This window comes from Protomyctophum parallelum, assembly GCF_964188405.1.
Source record: "Protomyctophum parallelum genome assembly, chromosome: 15".
NCBI lineage: Eukaryota > Metazoa > Chordata > Actinopteri > Myctophiformes > Myctophidae > Protomyctophum > Protomyctophum parallelum.
The window spans coordinates 48,126,415-48,143,816 of record NC_139710.1 but is presented as its reverse complement, the minus strand read 5'-3'; the positions used below and the strand labels follow the sequence as shown (position 1 = coordinate 48,143,816).

The 17,402-nt window shown below is 44.1% G+C and overlaps 1 protein-coding gene across 1 annotated transcript; it reads right to left on the bottom strand.

Moving 5' to 3' along the window:
- Positions 1 to 5,785: 5,785 nt before the first annotated feature.
- Positions 5,786 to 14,421, bottom strand: nr2f1a (nuclear receptor subfamily 2, group F, member 1a). Its single transcript, XM_083783718.1, has 3 exons — positions 13,152 to 14,421; positions 11,023 to 11,550; positions 5,786 to 7,209 (listed from the first exon to the last, which is right to left on the bottom strand). Exons 1-3 carry the CDS (start codon positions 13,582 to 13,584, stop codon positions 6,935 to 6,937), a joined length of 1,236 nt encoding a protein of 411 aa, XP_083639844.1. The 5' UTR covers positions 13,585 to 14,421; the 3' UTR covers positions 5,786 to 6,934.
- Between the last annotated feature and the right edge of the window lie 2,981 nt (positions 14,422 to 17,402).

The window sequence follows — 17,402 nt, the reverse complement described above, 5'->3', positions numbered from 1 at the left end:
AAATGGGACCAACGTCATTCAAACTCACCCAAATAACCAATGATAGATCATATTAGATACACTTTTTTTTCCTTTTTTCTGTATTATACCCAAAGCTAATACAGAATTAAATGTTCAACGTTGACAGGTTTTTAATTGGCACTTTTTTGAAAAGCGTTTTATATCCCTGCATGATGACCACAATGCATGCATGTTGTGTAGTTTTTAAATAGTGTTTTAAATAGTGATTAACAGCCTTGGCTAAAAAGGCTTGAAGCCAAAAGTTTAAAAAGTTTGAAAGGATACACATTTTCAGTTGTAGGCTATAGTGCATGGCTCATTATATATGTATAGCCTATGGCCAACGTAATGCCAAAACCTATGGCCTACAATGCAAACGTCACAATCTATTATAATGTATCTTCTGACAAGTTATAATAACCTGGGTTAGGGTTGGCCACCCCCATGATGCATCGCATATCTAAATAATGACAATCCAGACAGTTCCTCCCAGTTGGACGCGTGATATAGGCCTACTTGCAAAGCTATTTTTTTCCTAAAGTCAAACAAATGTAATTCTCCAAAGTAAGCCAACATGCTTAGCGCTGTCACTTCTACACAGCCCTTACAAGATTCCCCTTCTCCCCCCTCTTGCTTCGCTAGATGGATTTCTGTTGTGTGTTTGAGAGTCAGTCCATTTGCGCAGGCTTATTATTAGCCTATACACTGAATGTAGCCTATAGCTATACTGCATCGCAATTGGTGGCGCTTGCCGACAAGGACAAGCGTCTTCCTGTCGGCAAGCAAGCGACACATATAGCCGTGTAGAAGCCTAATATATACTAGGCTACCACTGAGTAGATAAACGAGGCTTAAAGGCATAAAAATGTGTTCGCTCTGTGACGAAATGTGTCCGTTGAAATGAAGGCCAGCCAGGGGAGACAAAGGGGGGGAAATGCACTGGATATCTCTGTTAGTTTGTCAGCATTTGGTCCATGGCTATGGAATGCTAATGAGTGAGAGGGGTTCTCTCTCTCTCTCTCTCTCTCTCTCTCTCTCTCTCTCTCTCTCTCTCTCTCTCTCTCTCTCTCTCTCTCTCTTTCACTTTCTCAACCCCCTCCCATCCTCTACCCCCACTTCTCCCTCCCCTCTCTCTCTCTCTCTCTCTCTCTCTCTCTCTCTCTCTCTCCTCTCTCTCTCTCGCGCTCTCGCTCTCCAGAGCAGAAAAGCGGATCGATAGCTTGACCCGATGGTTTGGCCATTGCTTTATTTATCTGGCCAGGCAATGATATTATCAGCCTTGAACGTTATATACAGCAAACGTCTTCCTAAATCAACACAAAGAGATCGCTTACACAGCGATCTGCTATGGGCTTTCCGCGACCACCTCCCTCCCTCCCTCCTTCTCTCTCTCACACACACATACGCGCACACGCACACGCACCTTGACAAACATATGCGCTCTATACGCGCACACAGGGAGGCACAAGAAGGAGCACTCGCACTTGACATCTTACGCACGCGCGTGCTCTGTCTCTGTCAGCCTCTCTCTCTCACCAACACACACACACACACACACACACACACACACACACACACACACACACACACACACACACACACACACACACACACACACACACACACACACACACACACACACTACACGCCCCCACACACCCCACATAAAGAGAGGCGTCCCCTTATGTTACATTCACAACTGGGGCTATTTTCCACCCCGTGGGGCTGGATTTGATCCATGGCTTAAAGGTTGCCTGTGAGGTCCGCGGACGGATCGCAGAAGAACTAGCCTACAACTGTGATCGTAGAGATTGTTAACAGCAACGTCTATACGGTATAGACGTCCCTCTCCAAACGCTATAAGAAAACCAGGGCCATTTTGTGACACATGCACAGCAGCAGCTATATTATCTCTCATGGGAACATCTTTAATTTAGAACACTTTCTCCTAGTGCGCTGTTTGCAGTCATCGTTATTTTTTTTACATTTCACAAGGTTAGGCTATTATGCGGTATGTATAGGCTATACGACCACCAGACACTTGTCCACACTGTCGACATCATTTTACGCACAAGGATAATAATGGAAAAGAAGCCGCGTCATACTTCAGAGGGCCTCTCTCTCTCTCTCCACTCGTCCGCCGAGCGAGCTTCTATTTGGGAATTGTTATTGTTTCAAACAACAGTATTTGTCAAATGTGACTGAGACGCTGGTTTTACTATAAGTGAAATGAAGTGACGTGTAACGCCATAGAACATTTCCAGCGCTGCTTGCTTGCGTGTGGCATGCATGCGCAAAGCGGCGCCCGGAGCCATTGGTTGCAGGAGGGTTTGGAGGGAAATAGGTTCGCTGACAACTTGGGATAATAAATGTTTCGCTTTCAGACAGATATCTCAGACGTGAAATCGCACCCAGCTGCTTGTGTAAGCAAACAAATAGCCCCATGTTAGGAGTCCTTCACTTGCGGGTTGATGAATGAAACCAGACAAAGGTAAATGGTTATTTAACTCGTTTAGGAATAACACGTTGGGTAACCGGAGTTTCCGAAATTACCGAGGCACAAATGGGTCCTATAGCGCCACAAATCCATCTCCCTTTACACAGCCATAGCTCTATCTGACAGTAGCCCTATAGTTATCATAAAACATGGCAACCATACAGCGTGTTGTTAGCCTCCTTTTATAGTCATTTTCTCAACAGAACAATGGTCCGATTTCTATACAGCGGCGGACAGTGAATCCCTTATCAATGATAGTGCTGCACACTTATACAACTTACAAGCACGCCTCGGTGGAAAAAAGAAAAAAAAGAAGAAACAATTAGGAGTTATTGTTCAGCAGCATTTTTCAAGTGTTGCATAATATGCGTTAAAATCTGAGTCACTGGCAGTCTGGCACACAAAGCTGAATTGTCAAAAAATGCTCGATGTGTAAAAAGGGGGAGAAACAGTGCATGGAAAATATATATATACATGTTGATGTTTCTATTTTCTCCTCGGCTCGTGAAATAGATGTATTGCCTATACTCAATCTTTAATTAGGACCACATGGCACGGTTTCATCTATTTTGAACTATTGCTTTATATAGCCCGTAGTGTTGCAATTGTAGAACAGAATGCGCTCAGCAAAGGATGAAAGAAAGTCACTCTAGGGGGATTTAGAATACATTATGTGGAGACAACCAGTTGAAAGCTGCATTTAATAAGGCAGCAAACAATTTAGTCCAGGGGCTACATAAAAACCGACCCAGACTGCCGTGTTGTTGGACAGTGTTAAATCATGTCCAGTCCATATGAAATTTAAACATTTAATCTTACACCGCCCCCCCCCCCCCCCCTCCGCCTGAATCGACATAGGATTGTCCCCTCACGCAAAAAAAAAGAAAAGCGAACAAAGCATTAAATAGCTTAGTATTTCAAATTATTTCCAAATCCAAATGCAATAATCGTCCAAGCCTTTTAGACAGCCTATAATGCCTCTTCGGCACTGTTGGTTATGTTTTGGTTTCTATTTAAGACTCGTGCGCAAAGCAGACAAAATGGGCATAATTCCCCCAACATCGAGCTGACCTATTCTATTCTGTGGATGTTCTTTCCGCTGCAGGAAGAATCACATCGACAAGTATATGAAATAAAAAATAACCCCTAAGGGGCATTCGAAGGAATATATGACATTGGGATTGTTTTCGCTATTGACCTGCAATGCACGTCTGATAACTGCATGACTCAAACATCCCAGTCTCTCTCCCATGCTATAGCCTATATACGGCCGGGTCGAATAGGTCTCCCACCTGCACAGACAGGCTGGTTGGAGCAGCAAACCACTGCACGATGACCCCTCTGGAAGACGCAAAAACAACAGAATCATTTTTTTTTTAAAGAGAGCATACGAGGACAGACAGCCCATATCTTCACAAGCTAAACAGCACGCTAATTGTGCAAGAATGGCGCAGCCAACACACGAACAAATAAAACAACAGCCGGTGGGACCGTGGGTACCCCTCCCCCAAGCTTTAGGGAGACATAAACGTGGCAGATATATAAATATAATGCAAGACACTGACTGCATGCTGCCCTGCAGCCCACAGCTTCTCCAGCTGCATATCCTCAACCTTCCCTCGTCACATGACGATAGGAATATATCACACTAGTATAGCCCGTGTAATGGAGAATGGAGATGGGAATAGACCTATACATTCATTTAACAATTAGAACTAATAAAAGCTCCTTAAAACCAACCAATTTATAACCTCCACGGAAGCAAAAACCTTTCTACTGCCTGTGAGGCTTGTGGCAGTATAGCGGATAGCTTATAACTGGCCATACCACGTCATTTGTGTGCATAAGGAGACAAAAGGAGAGGGAGCCAGCCAGACCCATTCTATGTAACTCATCTAGCACATTATCGATGTAGTCATTACGTTTCTAAATGTATCAGACAAACCAAGGCCGCATACATGTCTGTAGTCTGTACTCCTTTCTCTCGCACTGCGTGCACACACACGCTTTCTCATTTGTCTCCACTCACTCACTCTGTGTCTGTCTGTCTGTCTGTCTGTGTGTGTGTGTGTGTGTGTCTGTGTGTGTGTGTGTGTGTGTGTGTGTGTGTGTGTGTGTGTGTGTGTGTGTGTGTGTGTGTGTGTGTGTGTGTGTGTGTGTGTCTCTCTCTCTCTCTCTCTCTCTCTCTCTCTCTCTCTCTCTCTCTCTCTCTCTCTCTCTCTCTCTCTCTCTCTCTCTCTCTCTCTCTCTCCAAACACAATGCATCACATTCAGTGTTCCTATCGACTGGCTTACATGCTGTAAAATACATTTTCCAGATTGATCACGCGCATCACGGCGGCTTTGCAAGCGAGCGAGGCCCAACCCTTTGCCAAACGACGCCTATAAGCTACATCAATATTGAGGCATGTTGCATGCACTATCAAGGTGGAGGTTTTTTTTAAAGGAAGGAGGAGAGAGAATATTGTTTGGTTTGTGCTTGCGTGCGTGTGAGTGTGAGTGTATGTGTGTGTGTGTGTGTGTGTGTGTGTACATGTGTGTGTGTGTGTGTGTGTGTGTGTGTGTGTGTGTGTGTGTGTGTGTGTGTGTGTGTGTGTGTGTGTGTGTGTGTGTGTGTGTGTGTGTGTGTGTGTGTGTGTGTGTGTCAGATAGATAGATAGAGAGAGAGAGATGGAGAGAAGAGATGGGGAGGGACACATACATATTTGCAGACAGACAGACAGAGAGAATGGAGAATCACCTTGATTAAGCCGCGGGAGGTATAAGCTAGAAGGGGTTCGGTGCTCATGTTTTGTCTGGGAAAATATGAAACATTAATGCGCTCTGAGGCCGGCAGGCAGTGTCGCTGCTGCCGCTGCATGCTCCAGGCAGGCTCCACTACATATCGCCCCTCTCTCCTTTTGTGCTCATATGGGCAGTTACGTCAGGGCGTCCGTTAAACGGCGAGGCAGTATGATGTTTACCCATTGAGTAATCACAGCATGACTTCTTCTATCTTGTCACTGGTGGTCGGTGCAATATGGAGAGCCGGGGTGAATGTGGTTGTCAGTTGTCAGAGCTAGGACACAGTATAGCCTATATGACCCTGCATGAGTGTTAACTGAACTCCGAGATGGACCATTCCAGGTCCATTTTATCCAACAATCAGGATGTTACTGTGCTCTGCATAATGGAAAACGGGGCTTACGTCAAACTACGTTAAACTAAACTGTAATTATTTGGACCTTGCTATTTAAAAGAAAATACCTTGAACATTTGCTGACATGAAAATGCTTGAGAATGAGACCATTGTTGCCTATTTGTTTTTTAATAGTACAGTCACCATCACACAACTCATCACCCGACCGTTCTGCAAAAAGCTGCATCATGGAGTTTAAGCAAATCGAAAAAGGCAACAACCAATAAAATTCAAGAAACAATGAAAATCTTTTTTTCAAGACGAAACAAACAAAAAAAAATGTATTTTTTTGAAATGATATATTAAAAGTGCTTTTGATTTTTCACGTCTCTCCTCCTCCTCCTCCTCCTCTTTGACTGATGATCGACTCCACCACACACGCACCCAGTATACGACCGAGGGAGGAGAGGGGTAAGTGGGCGTCCCTCTCCCCCTCGCACCGTTAAAATGTCCAAGGAGGTTGAGTTTCTCTCTGCAGTGACAGGTCCATAAGAATCGTAGAATCAACGGGGAAAAAAAGTTCAACCATCAGTTGGTGATATTGTCATAGCGATTAGACTGTTTCTTAATTGTCTAAAATTTGTCTTTATTTTTTTTTTCTCTTGTTGTTGTTGTTTTTTTTTCCTTTTCCTTCTTCCTTTCTTAATTTCTCACTTCAATTTTAATTCTTGGAGAACATAGCTTCGACAACATATATCGCACTCATTATAAGAAGCAAAAAGGTTATATCAAAAAATTATTAGTATAGAATCACAGAAACCCTGGTTTGGAACCAGAAAAAATACAAAACAGAGAGGTACATAGACACAGGACATTTCTTATAATTGCTTGGAAACATAATATTCCCGCTAAAGTCTTGATTTATTTTTTTTACTTACTGCGCATATGATGTTTTTCATTTTATTTGTATTTTTTTCTTTTTTTTACAAAAAAAAGGAAAATAAAGACTAGTATTTTACAAAATGAAGAGTATTGTTCTTGAAGAGGAGAGTGGCTTTACACCACGCAGGTGTAAAGTAAGTCCCATGAGTTCCATATTTTTCTGTACATAATGTATTCCATCTCAGTCCCAGAAGACAAAAAAGAGAAGAAAATAAAAAGTCATGTCTTCCACGTTTCTCTCAGAAAAGGTCCTATATATAGTCTTCTTGTGTGGAGGTGAGGGTGATGTTGGGGGGGTTGGGGGGTGAGGAGAGTGGGGATGTTGTATTTTGGTCCATTTTTCTCTCTCTTTTTGCGCTCTCTCTCTCTCATTAGGATCATTGGATGGACATGTAAGGCCAGTTGAAGCTGCTTCCGGATAATAGCATATCCCTGATGAGCGTTTCAATAGGAGTTTTACCTACCAAGCGGACGAAAAACAGCTGCTCGATTACCGACGAGGAGACGGTGCGCAGCGAGGGCAGCCTCAGCAGGAGCTTTCCAAAGCGGCTGGGCTGGTTCGGGTACTGGCTCCTCACGTATTCCTCCAAAGCGCACTGGGACTTCTCCTGAAGGCTCTCGATGTGAGCCGAGTCTGACAGGCCGCAAGCGTCTGCAGCAGACCCCAAAAGAGAAGAGAGAGAGAGAGAGGGAGAGAGAGACACACAAACGCACTCTGGTTATCATTCAACATCAGCGTTTACGTGTTATTGACAAAGTGGAAAGAACAAACACCGCTGCCCAAACATGCTACATCACGCTGACTGAGGGGGACTGTCATGCAGAATAAACAACGGGCGCTCCTCTGCTGAAGTGGGGGAATGCACCACCGCACAGCGAGGATATACCCGAGCCTCACGCACAGCAGCAGCCAGGGACTCAGGGAGGGAATATTCAGCGGTGAAAAGGACACTGAAAAACGGCGCTATACTCTCATATACGGAGCCTCGTGGAGTATGGAGAACTGATGGAACACGCAGGAGCATGAAGGGCGAAAGGTGGGCTATATAGGCCCGAAGGCCACTATACTCGTGATGTCTGGGGCTCCGGGGATTCAAGTATAAGGGAAACATAAACGACACTGATGAATCTGAAATTACACTGGATGTAATGTGACCTAATTACTTTCAGTAAGCTGTATTAAGTCATTTTGCCCGGGCTCTTTTCTCAATAGACCGTTCTGTCTTGGCCTGTTTTTCGAATGGAGCCCAGGAAAGACCCCTGGAAGCAATCACATTTATTAGCCGGGCTGAAGTCAATAGTCACGCAAAAAGAACGTAAAAATACTGCGAAAATGAGCCAGCACAACACGTGCAAAAATGTGTTCTCTTTTCGTACACAGTCGGGGGTTGTTGTAGCCTATATAATTCCAGACCTGCACGAATAAAGACATGAAGACACAAAGTTCATGTCTCACGTTATCATGAAAACTGTTTATCACACAATCCACTGCCATTTTGTTGTGGGGGAAATGCCGTAAACGGTTGTGTAGGAAGCCAGGCTGTATCATTGGCATATGGCCGTTATAAGACCGAGCCTATAACGATTCTGTATTAAGCCGTGCTTTTGTGGCTATAGGCCTACTGCACAAGAGAGATAGCTTCGGTTTTCAAGTCCTAATACATTAAACACTGGACAATAGTATCCGAGAGGCTTTTAAGTCTAATCGTGATTTCTCAGGGCTATAACTCACTTTGGCCAGACACAATAACCTTATGAACTCGCGGACTGCGTGGGGGCAACGCTGAGTTCTCCCGGGGTGATTTACTATGACCTTAGTCCGGCCGACCAGGCCCCATGTATGCAAATCAGCTTGGATTAACGATGAGTGTCCCCCCCCTTTCAATACACACAACAATCAGTCGGATTGAAATGAATTAAATAAAAAGAAGACCAAGAAAAAAAAATCTCTTGCAAACTATAGAATAGCCATATACTTGTGAGAGATGCACTGCAATACAACACAGGCATATAGCCTATATACCCACGGAGTTCAAGGCATTGCAGGCACTGGGGGCGCACTTGAATGTGTGTCAAAGGAGATACGTATAATCACCCCCATAGCTCCCCCACACACAACGCCTGCCTGTGCCCGTCACCCGTGCACACCCGTGCATATCACTACATCAACAAGCTCAACACGGGGGGGGGGGGGGGTCACAATCGATACGACTATTTATGTGATAGATGGGCAGGTTGGCACATTGTGTGCTCATATATGGACCCGATATGTGTGAGGCAATTATGGGGCGAGTTATGAAAGAATACGTTTTGCCTGATCACTTGCAGTGCGTCAAAAGACAAATCTCAGGTTATTGCAAAGTAAATCCATGCTGGTCCTTGGCAGGGCTTGTTTTGGCCAACAACATAATTTATAGCTTTATCACAGCCTAACTCTCTTTTAGAAAACAAATAAAGTGTTATTATCTGCGTTAAGTCTCTGGGTTTTGGAGATAATTGGACGAATTGCCGACACACGGCAAGAGAGAAAAAGGTAGATTGCATGCGGTTTACTTTACACACCGTGTTGCAGTCAGGCTCGTGGGCAATTCATTTAACTGCAAGCTTATACGACACATTTACGTCTTACGTCTAAAGCAAAGTTCTTCTTTTTTCTGTCTTTCTTCCTCAAACATTTACTGAAAATGTAGTTTGACTTGGTGTGTCATTTAAGTATAGCTATAGCCTATACTACGCCGTGTCAAATTAGCTGCCACGTCCAAAAATCTGAAATTTAATTATTACGCCTCTAGAAAGTTAAAAATATCTAAAATTAAAGAGAGCCGTCCTCATGAGACGGAGGAACAGAGTTCTACTACGTGGTAATGGTCTATTCGCCAGAGAAGAGAAAATGGAAGGGCTGAGGGCGGTTTAATAGCTTTGAGTAAAACACTTCCCCTGTCTTTTCTTTCCTTTTTTTCTTCTTTTTTTTTTTAGTCACGCAGAGTCAAAACAAGTTCACACTCCAACTTAGGAGTTTAGATATATTGCAAAGCATGTTATACATGTTTGGCGATAAGGTGATAATATAACGTAATATAATTGCCTACGTGATCTAATATAATATAATACGCAATTGAAAGTTTAGGGTGAGATTCAAGCCTACTAAAATATTGATACAAGTAAATAAATCAAAACCATAGGCTATACATTATGATGTGTGATGTCTCTGTCAGCAGCACTCTGCATGTGATGCAGCTGCGTTGCTTTCTAGGTTTATCGACTTTGAGAAGTGCATTTACATTTGTTTAAATTAAAAGTACGCCAAATAAAATAAAACTCCCCATGCATTCAGAATTCCTTCTAATTGTAATAATTATCCCACTGTGTCATACAATTTTGGCTTTAGGTTTAACGTGTTTACTTATGCGGTCAAGACGTGCATGGTGCATGTTCAAAAGTATAGTTTTTGGGGCCTATAGCAGACCTCTGGACATCTTTTGTCGACCTTCCCCTACACATTTAGCTAAATGGCAGCAAGTGTCCACATTCAGCTCCAAATACCAGCTATAAATTAGCCTTCACCTATAAAGTAAATAAGGATATTTGGGTCTTTGCTCTGCATGCTCAGCCCACCAATTAGCATAGGCTGTATACACTGCGTGAGTTACTTTTGAAAATGAATTATTCTGACTTCCACGAGCAATGACAAGAGCATCCTATATATCCACCGATCAATCAATGAATTAATTGGTCAAAGATTACATCTTCAATCCATCTATCCAATATGTGGAGTAGCGCTGTCTGTACTATACAGACATGGATACGATGACGTATTATAGTCAACTTCAGCAGTGTTCTTTGATGTCGGCATGCTGAGGATTATTTCCTGTCCTCCCATGACACGTGTTTGTGCACGCAAAACAGGAATAAAAGCATGCACCACAAGTCATAAATACATCAGCTGTCACATCCCAACAAATCACCCGCTATTTTATCTCTGCGCATATATTATTTGACACCTGTTCCAAATCCCGAAAATACAATTTTATAGACGTCAGCTTATCGGCAACATCTGCCCACAAGTGTGCCAAAATGTTTTAGATAGACAATTATGAAATTATGTTAAATGTACGGAGCTCTCAAATAGCTCGCCTTCAAACACGTTTAAGTGGGCCTATATTAGACTGTAAAAACTTGACGCGCTCTTTCAATCTGGATTTGTTTACTCTTCTAGTCTTCCTATGCTGTGGCTGTGAGTGACATGAAAATGTATGCAAGTGGATATGCAGCAAGCTGTTTGTCAGAGCAGCGCCATAGCAATGACTAGCCCCATACGAGACAGACAGCCATGTTCTTATAAATGCCTGTGCTTTTATCCCATAACTGCCGCCGGCTGCCTCTCTGCACATGCAAATTGTGTGAGTGTGACTATAGGCTATATTATAGGTCCCTTAATTTTATACAACAGCGGACAGACACCCACCTGATGTGAAAAGTACTATCGCCTTGATGCAGCTGTACTCTGCCGAGTCGACGTGCAGGGCCTTGAGCTTCTCCACTTGCTCCTGGAAGATCCGAATGTGATCCATGAAAGCCACGACGCGGTCCGCGGACATCGGCGAGGCGTGCAGGCCCGCCGCGGCGAGCAGCGGGGCCACATGCAAAGGCATGGAGCACTGAGCCGCGTTAAGCACAAACAATTCGCTCCACGTCAGCCTGAGCAGCGACACCTGGTCGGTGATCTGCAGGTCGGGAAAGAAAGGGATGTTTCTCGCCCATTCCACGGCGCTGAAGAGCAAGCGAGCCGCCAGCTCGCAGATGTTCTCGATGCCCATGATATTGTTGGGCTGCATGCACTGGCTTCCATATCGGGACGTCGGGTAAGGCTCGGCCCGGAGCAACAACGAGATGTATCCGGACAGATAGCAATGGCCGTTCAGAGGGTCCCCGTTCGTCAGCGCGTACTGGCCAGGGTTCGGTTGGGTTGGGGGCATTCGTCCTCGCTGAACCGCTGACAAAAAGAAAGAGAGGGAGAGGAAATGTGCATCCAGGACTGATAAACATTGTTTATGTAATACAACCAGAGTAGCCTAAAGCTTTGCTATTAGTCTCTGCTTGCAGGCTTAACGTTAAAAATCAAAATTCCAAAAGATAGCATACCAGCCACAGCTGGTATGCTGTGTTGGTAGGCCTATTACCGAATCATTTTACAGACAACATAAACATTAAATACAGAACTGCACTCCCTTTGCATTCGAGTAGGGCTGATATATTGTTTTTATGGATATGTACAAATTAATAATATCTCTTTCTCTCTCACACCACACACACACACACACACACACACACACACACACACACACACACACACACACACACACACACACACACACACACACACACACACACACACACACACACACACACACGTTCTACATCTAAATGCAATTTTATGTGACCTAACATTCGTCTGCACGATATTTGTCAAATTGTATAGGCTACCATGCCTACCTACACCATAGGGGCATTTGAAGGCCGTGGTTGATTATCAACGATGCGTGCTGCAGTAGGCTTTTTATGCCGCTCTACTTTTGGGATTTATCAACGCTTTGATTTGTGTTAATATTCCACAAATGCGCCAAAGCACATTACAATTCCGACCGATAATTACTACTGAGCGCAAAAATGTGTACAAATTTTACCCTCTTCAATAGCTCACTCGAAAGACAACGCAACCGCTATATTGTAGCCCATGTGTAATATTACCAATTAAATATTAATATATAGCCCGTGGCTAAAATTCACTGCACATTGCGCAAGTATATAAGCGATTAAAAAGCGGGAACATTTGCGCGTTTTTAGCGATGAAAGACTATGGGACGAGGAGGGAAAGTTATAACGGCCTTTGATGCACATGCACGCAGGGCAAAAACAATGAGCCGTGCACAACTTCAGTGCATGGCATTGTGCACTGTGCCTGGGATGTCTAGTCAGCATATGGAGCTGGAGGGAGAGCGAGCGACGGCGGACTTGTATAGCGTCTGTTACTCTGTTCATACCAATAACTTAGGCTATACACGATCCGTAGTAGGCCTATTTATTATAAATTAGCCAAGCTGCACATTGTGGAAATGTCTATTAGTAGAATGCACGCACGTGCACGCGCATGGGCTATACACACACAGCGTTCGCTCACTCACTCACTGACACGCATAAGGCTAGTTCTGCCCGCCTTATAAGACTGCACGGTAATTGGGGTCTGCAGTCTGCTAAACCCCAATAATGTCTTACAGATTAGACTGTGACAAAAATATGAAAGAATAAAATAAAATAAAATAAATAATACCGCAGACTATAATAAGTGGTGATTTTGTAGAGCCGCCGAGTGTCCCTTGTGTTACCCCCCCTCTCTCATATAATAGATTTATATTTGAGGAGAAAAGACGGATCACTCGTGCGAACATTCCCTGTAAAAACATGGACGGAAGACTGCGGCACTTATGCCCCAGTCAGTCATATACTAGCCTGTGTGACCTTAATGCAATATGGCAGCCCTACCCGTCTGCTACGAGGATGCAGTAATCACGAGTGGCATTAGAAAAATATATTCACCTTCCCGCCGCATTCCCACTTTTAAACATTTCTTCAGCCGACAGTATTGGCACTGGTTCCGGTGGTGCTGGTCAATGGGACAGTTCCTATTGGCACGACATGTATACGTTAAGTTCCTCCGCACGCTCCGCTTGAAGAAACTTTTGCATCCCTCGCAGGTGAACTGGCCATAGTGTTTGCCGCTCGATTTGTCTCCGCAAACAACACATTCTATATGCTGCGCCTGGCTCCCAGAAGTCTGACTCTTATTCTCCCCGGCGGTTCCCGGCGTCGACGGGGGTCCCGGCTGACTGGGGGTCTGCGGAGTGTGCGGTGCCGCCGACGCCGCCTGCTGTTGCTCCCTCGCCGGCTGCGCTGCTGGGTTGGGGCCGCTCGGAGGTCCTCCGGCCACATCTTCTTGCGGATCTCGCCAGACGCTAACTACCATTGCCATATCTCGGCCCCGGAAAGTGCTATAGAGCGAAATGATCGCTGGTGTTTATGAACCGTAGAGAGAAGGAAAAACGGCGAAGCCCTCAGAAAAAAAAAGACAGCGGTGCAGTGCAAAGTCAAACCGGAGCAACAAACGCAATCTCACAGGGTAAGAAGCGAGTAGAAACAACGCGATCAATACATTCAAAAACAGAGGAGGCGATAGAATATATAGGCACCCGATCAGGATATGCAAGTATCGGGAGGCCAGTTCCAAGGTAAATTGCAGACAGCCATTCAGGAATCGTGATCTTGTAGAAAAACCGTAGCAGACGTAACAAATTGCAGTTTGGTATAAAATAGCCACAAAGGAGGCAGCGGCGATTCACATGGACGTAGAAACGGGCATAAAATCTTTCTCTGGAAAGACACGCCGATCCCAAAGTGCTGCGGAGAAATAAATTCCTTTCTCTTTTCTTCCTCTCTCCTTTACTCCCGTCTTCGCCGTAGGAGGGGAGGAAAAAACTGAAGAGCTGGATTTTCACATCTATATTCTTAAATAAACCTCATCTCGCCCCAGTGAAAAAAACACCGCGTCGCCGAGTAAGTGTCCATGTAGTTTCGCCTCTCCGACCGGAATGGAGACGAACAGCAAAAAGATAAAAAGGAGAAGGAGGGTGAAAAAACAACAACTAATAGAATATGCAAGAAGGAGAGAGAGAGAGACCCCCAAAAATGAATGCGCTTAAACGGGAGGACCAGCAGCGGAGCAATGTTTCCGAAACGGGGATCTGCGCGAATGTCTGTATATAGTGAACTTTGACACTACTATTGAAACTGACACGTTTCTATGGAGATCGCTGCGCCTTATATGGTGCTCGTGTCAAGGAGCCAAGAGAGGGGCTGCTGGCAACTGATAATCAAAGGCGACTGACTGGCCAGAGCCCTGCATTGAGGGGGGGGGGGGGGCGGGGGCGGGGGGGGGGGGGGTGAGAGAGAGAGAGAGAGAGAGAGAGAGAGAGAGAGAGAGAGAGAGGGAGAGAGAGAGAGAGAGAGGGAGAGGGAGGAAAATGGGAGGCTAAGGTTAGCCAAGCCTCTTTCTCTCCATTGGTTAGAGTCCTCGTTCCTCGCTACCTACGACTAGGGGCTCTGACAAGCACAATTTACATTGAGCTCGCCCCGCGCTGCTATTTACTTTGAAACCTGATTAGTATGGGCCGTCTATTGTCACAAAAAAGAGGAAGAAACCGGGATAGAATACCCGAAAAGCTGGGGGTAACGGCGGGGACAAAGCTTTACGCACGGGAAATAAACAAACCATAGCGCAGCGAAAAGGGACCCCGTTTAACAGAACCCCCCCAAAGTTCGAAATGGTTTGTGTTGAACTGTTATATCCTTATTGTGTGAATGCGGGGATATCATTATTGTTCTACCCGTAGATGTTTTATTTATTTATTTATGTATTACATATGTATTATTGTTTTAGCATGCGCATTGCGGTGTAATAAGCGTCTCGCGTATAATCGTTGCATTCTCGCCGTTACACAATCAGTTTAGTGTAAAAGTGAGTGATAAGCAGCGAAATGGCTAAAAGGGAGAATGATGCATAATAAGACTTAACGGGATGCGGTATTACAGCGGGGCTGCAGAGAAAAAACCCTCTCTGAATTGCAACGTCCAAATAAGGCACATTCAATAATCGCGGAGGTCCAATAGTCCTCCCCGGCCGCTTGAATGGGTGTCACATTATGTCTTAATAATGACAATAATTCAAAATCATGTGAAGTTGTTTGAAAATTGCACGGGGATTCCGGCTTTTTGTAATGTGGCTTTCCAGAGGCTTCGCTGCCTCTCCGGCTCAAAAAATGTCTGGTTCGCGATGCCATCTAGCGTACGATGTACAATTACAGCCTCATATGCTCACAGTCATCAAGCATGCGTTACAACAAAACTTGTCTATAAAAAAAGATATGTCAATTATACTCTCGAGTGCCGTATATATATTTTAATGCACGATAGCTTCCGGGGGTTTCTATACAAACAAAAACAATCGTCTTAATAAAACATTATGTAAAATTATGGAAAGAAAAACAAACATAAAGAACAATATACATATATAGCTGAATTCAAACAATATCATCAAAACATTGACCTTCTGCTTTATGTGTGCGTGATGTTTGAAACGTAAAATATGCTGCGCATGATGTTCCAAATCAGTATAAGGCTATACAAATATAGTATAGGCTATATGTGTGGCAAAAGAACAAAACAACAACAACATAGAATTATAGTTTTAATATAACATATTACATAACATTATAGTTTTGTGAGAACTATAACAAGTGCCCCTCGGAGCCCTTCTCGGAGCTATTAGGAGATAGAATGGAGCGTAAATATGCATACAGTACAGTACAGTGCCCCTTTGAAGAGACGCATATAGGAGGGACGGGTGTTTTTTAAGTATTCAACAACAGAGCTCTCTCCTTCTCCTCTTCTCCCCCGTCCCTCATGTCTCGGACACTCCACTGAAACTCCCCGGCCAATGTCTCCACTCTCCAGCTCTTTGAAAAGGTGAAACGAATAAGATTAAATCGGACAAAGATTTTTTTTTTCCCCCTTCTTTTTTTGTAAGTGTATCATTAAGATTTAACTCCACAGATTGAGGGGGAAAGAAAAAAAAGGGGGCTTGCATGCATGCATGCATGCAGGAGAAGGAGAAGGAGAAGAGAGGAGAGTGAGTGAGAGGGGATAGCGAATGGGAGCAGGGGAGAGAGTCTAAAGAAAGCTATAGAGCTGAGCGAAGCGGCGAAAGAAAGGAGAAAGTGGACAGGAGGACATTAAAAGAAGAAGAGAGAGGCGAACTGGCGATGGCTATACTACTATACCACCAGTGGAAGAGAAGAGAAGAGAAGCTATACCGCGCGGGATAAAGACGTGCACCGTTCAGTTACGCAAGTAGGCTATTTATTAATATTTTTTGTATCTATCCTCCAGGCTCATCCACTCCCCCAAACTCCACACAATTGTCGCTAAATGCTAGACTAAATTCTATTGCCATGGCATGCCACATGACCAGAAACTAAAGTCCAAAACCTATAGCCTATATATGCGGTCGGACCTTATCTTCTTATAAATGTCAGACAGGCAGCCGTTAAACATTCCAGGGCAAAACTCTGTTAAGTAGTGGACGTTGTGTATTTCCCCCTCCATATACTGTAACCGCATTACGAGGGGGCTTGTTTGTCCGATTTTAAGCTGTCGTCGCCAATTTGCGCGTTATAGACATCAGTGGTGTTGTTATAATGCCGGTGTATATATAGGCTACAGCGGTGGACCTCACCTGCACACACGGCTATTTGTTGTTTGACCACATAATGCAAAGATCGATAGCAGCTTGTTTGTCTCAGCGATAGTGTCAACGGATTAAAAGGACCCGTTATACCAACCGTGTGCTGATCAGGGAATCTGACCGTTCTCTGACCTCCTCAACGCGCCTCTATACACCCATTTATTTTCCTGTTTAGATGGATATAATAGCCTATATAACGTCGCGCTAATGCCTCATGTCTATGGACTGCGCATTATTTCTCAGAATGGGGCTGAATTTGAGCAAGTTGATACATAACTTCCCCCTGTCGATGCAATGGTATAACAACATGATGCAATTACAATGTAAATAACATTGCGTTCAGTGACATTAATATAAAACAATTGCATTAAATATGTATATGAAGATTATATTATTTCACCACTGCAAACAACAATTCCGCACGGGTTAATTCAACTAGTGCATGATTATATATATATATATATATATATATATATATATATATATATATA

Excerpts from the sequence above, each read along its gene's own strand:
- nr2f1a (XM_083783718.1), bottom strand. The coding sequence starts at position 13,584 with ATGGCAATGGTAGTTAGCGTCTGGCGAGATCCGCAAGAAGATGTGGCC. Across the intron at positions 11,551-13,151 it reads AGTGGGAATGCGGCGGGAAG|CGGTTCAGCGAGGACGAATG; the intron begins GTGAATATATTT and ends TCTTTTTGTCAG. Across the intron at positions 7,210-11,022 it reads GATAGTACTTTTCACATCAG|ACGCTTGCGGCCTGTCAGAC; the intron begins GTGGGTGTCTGT and ends GGTCTGCTGCAG.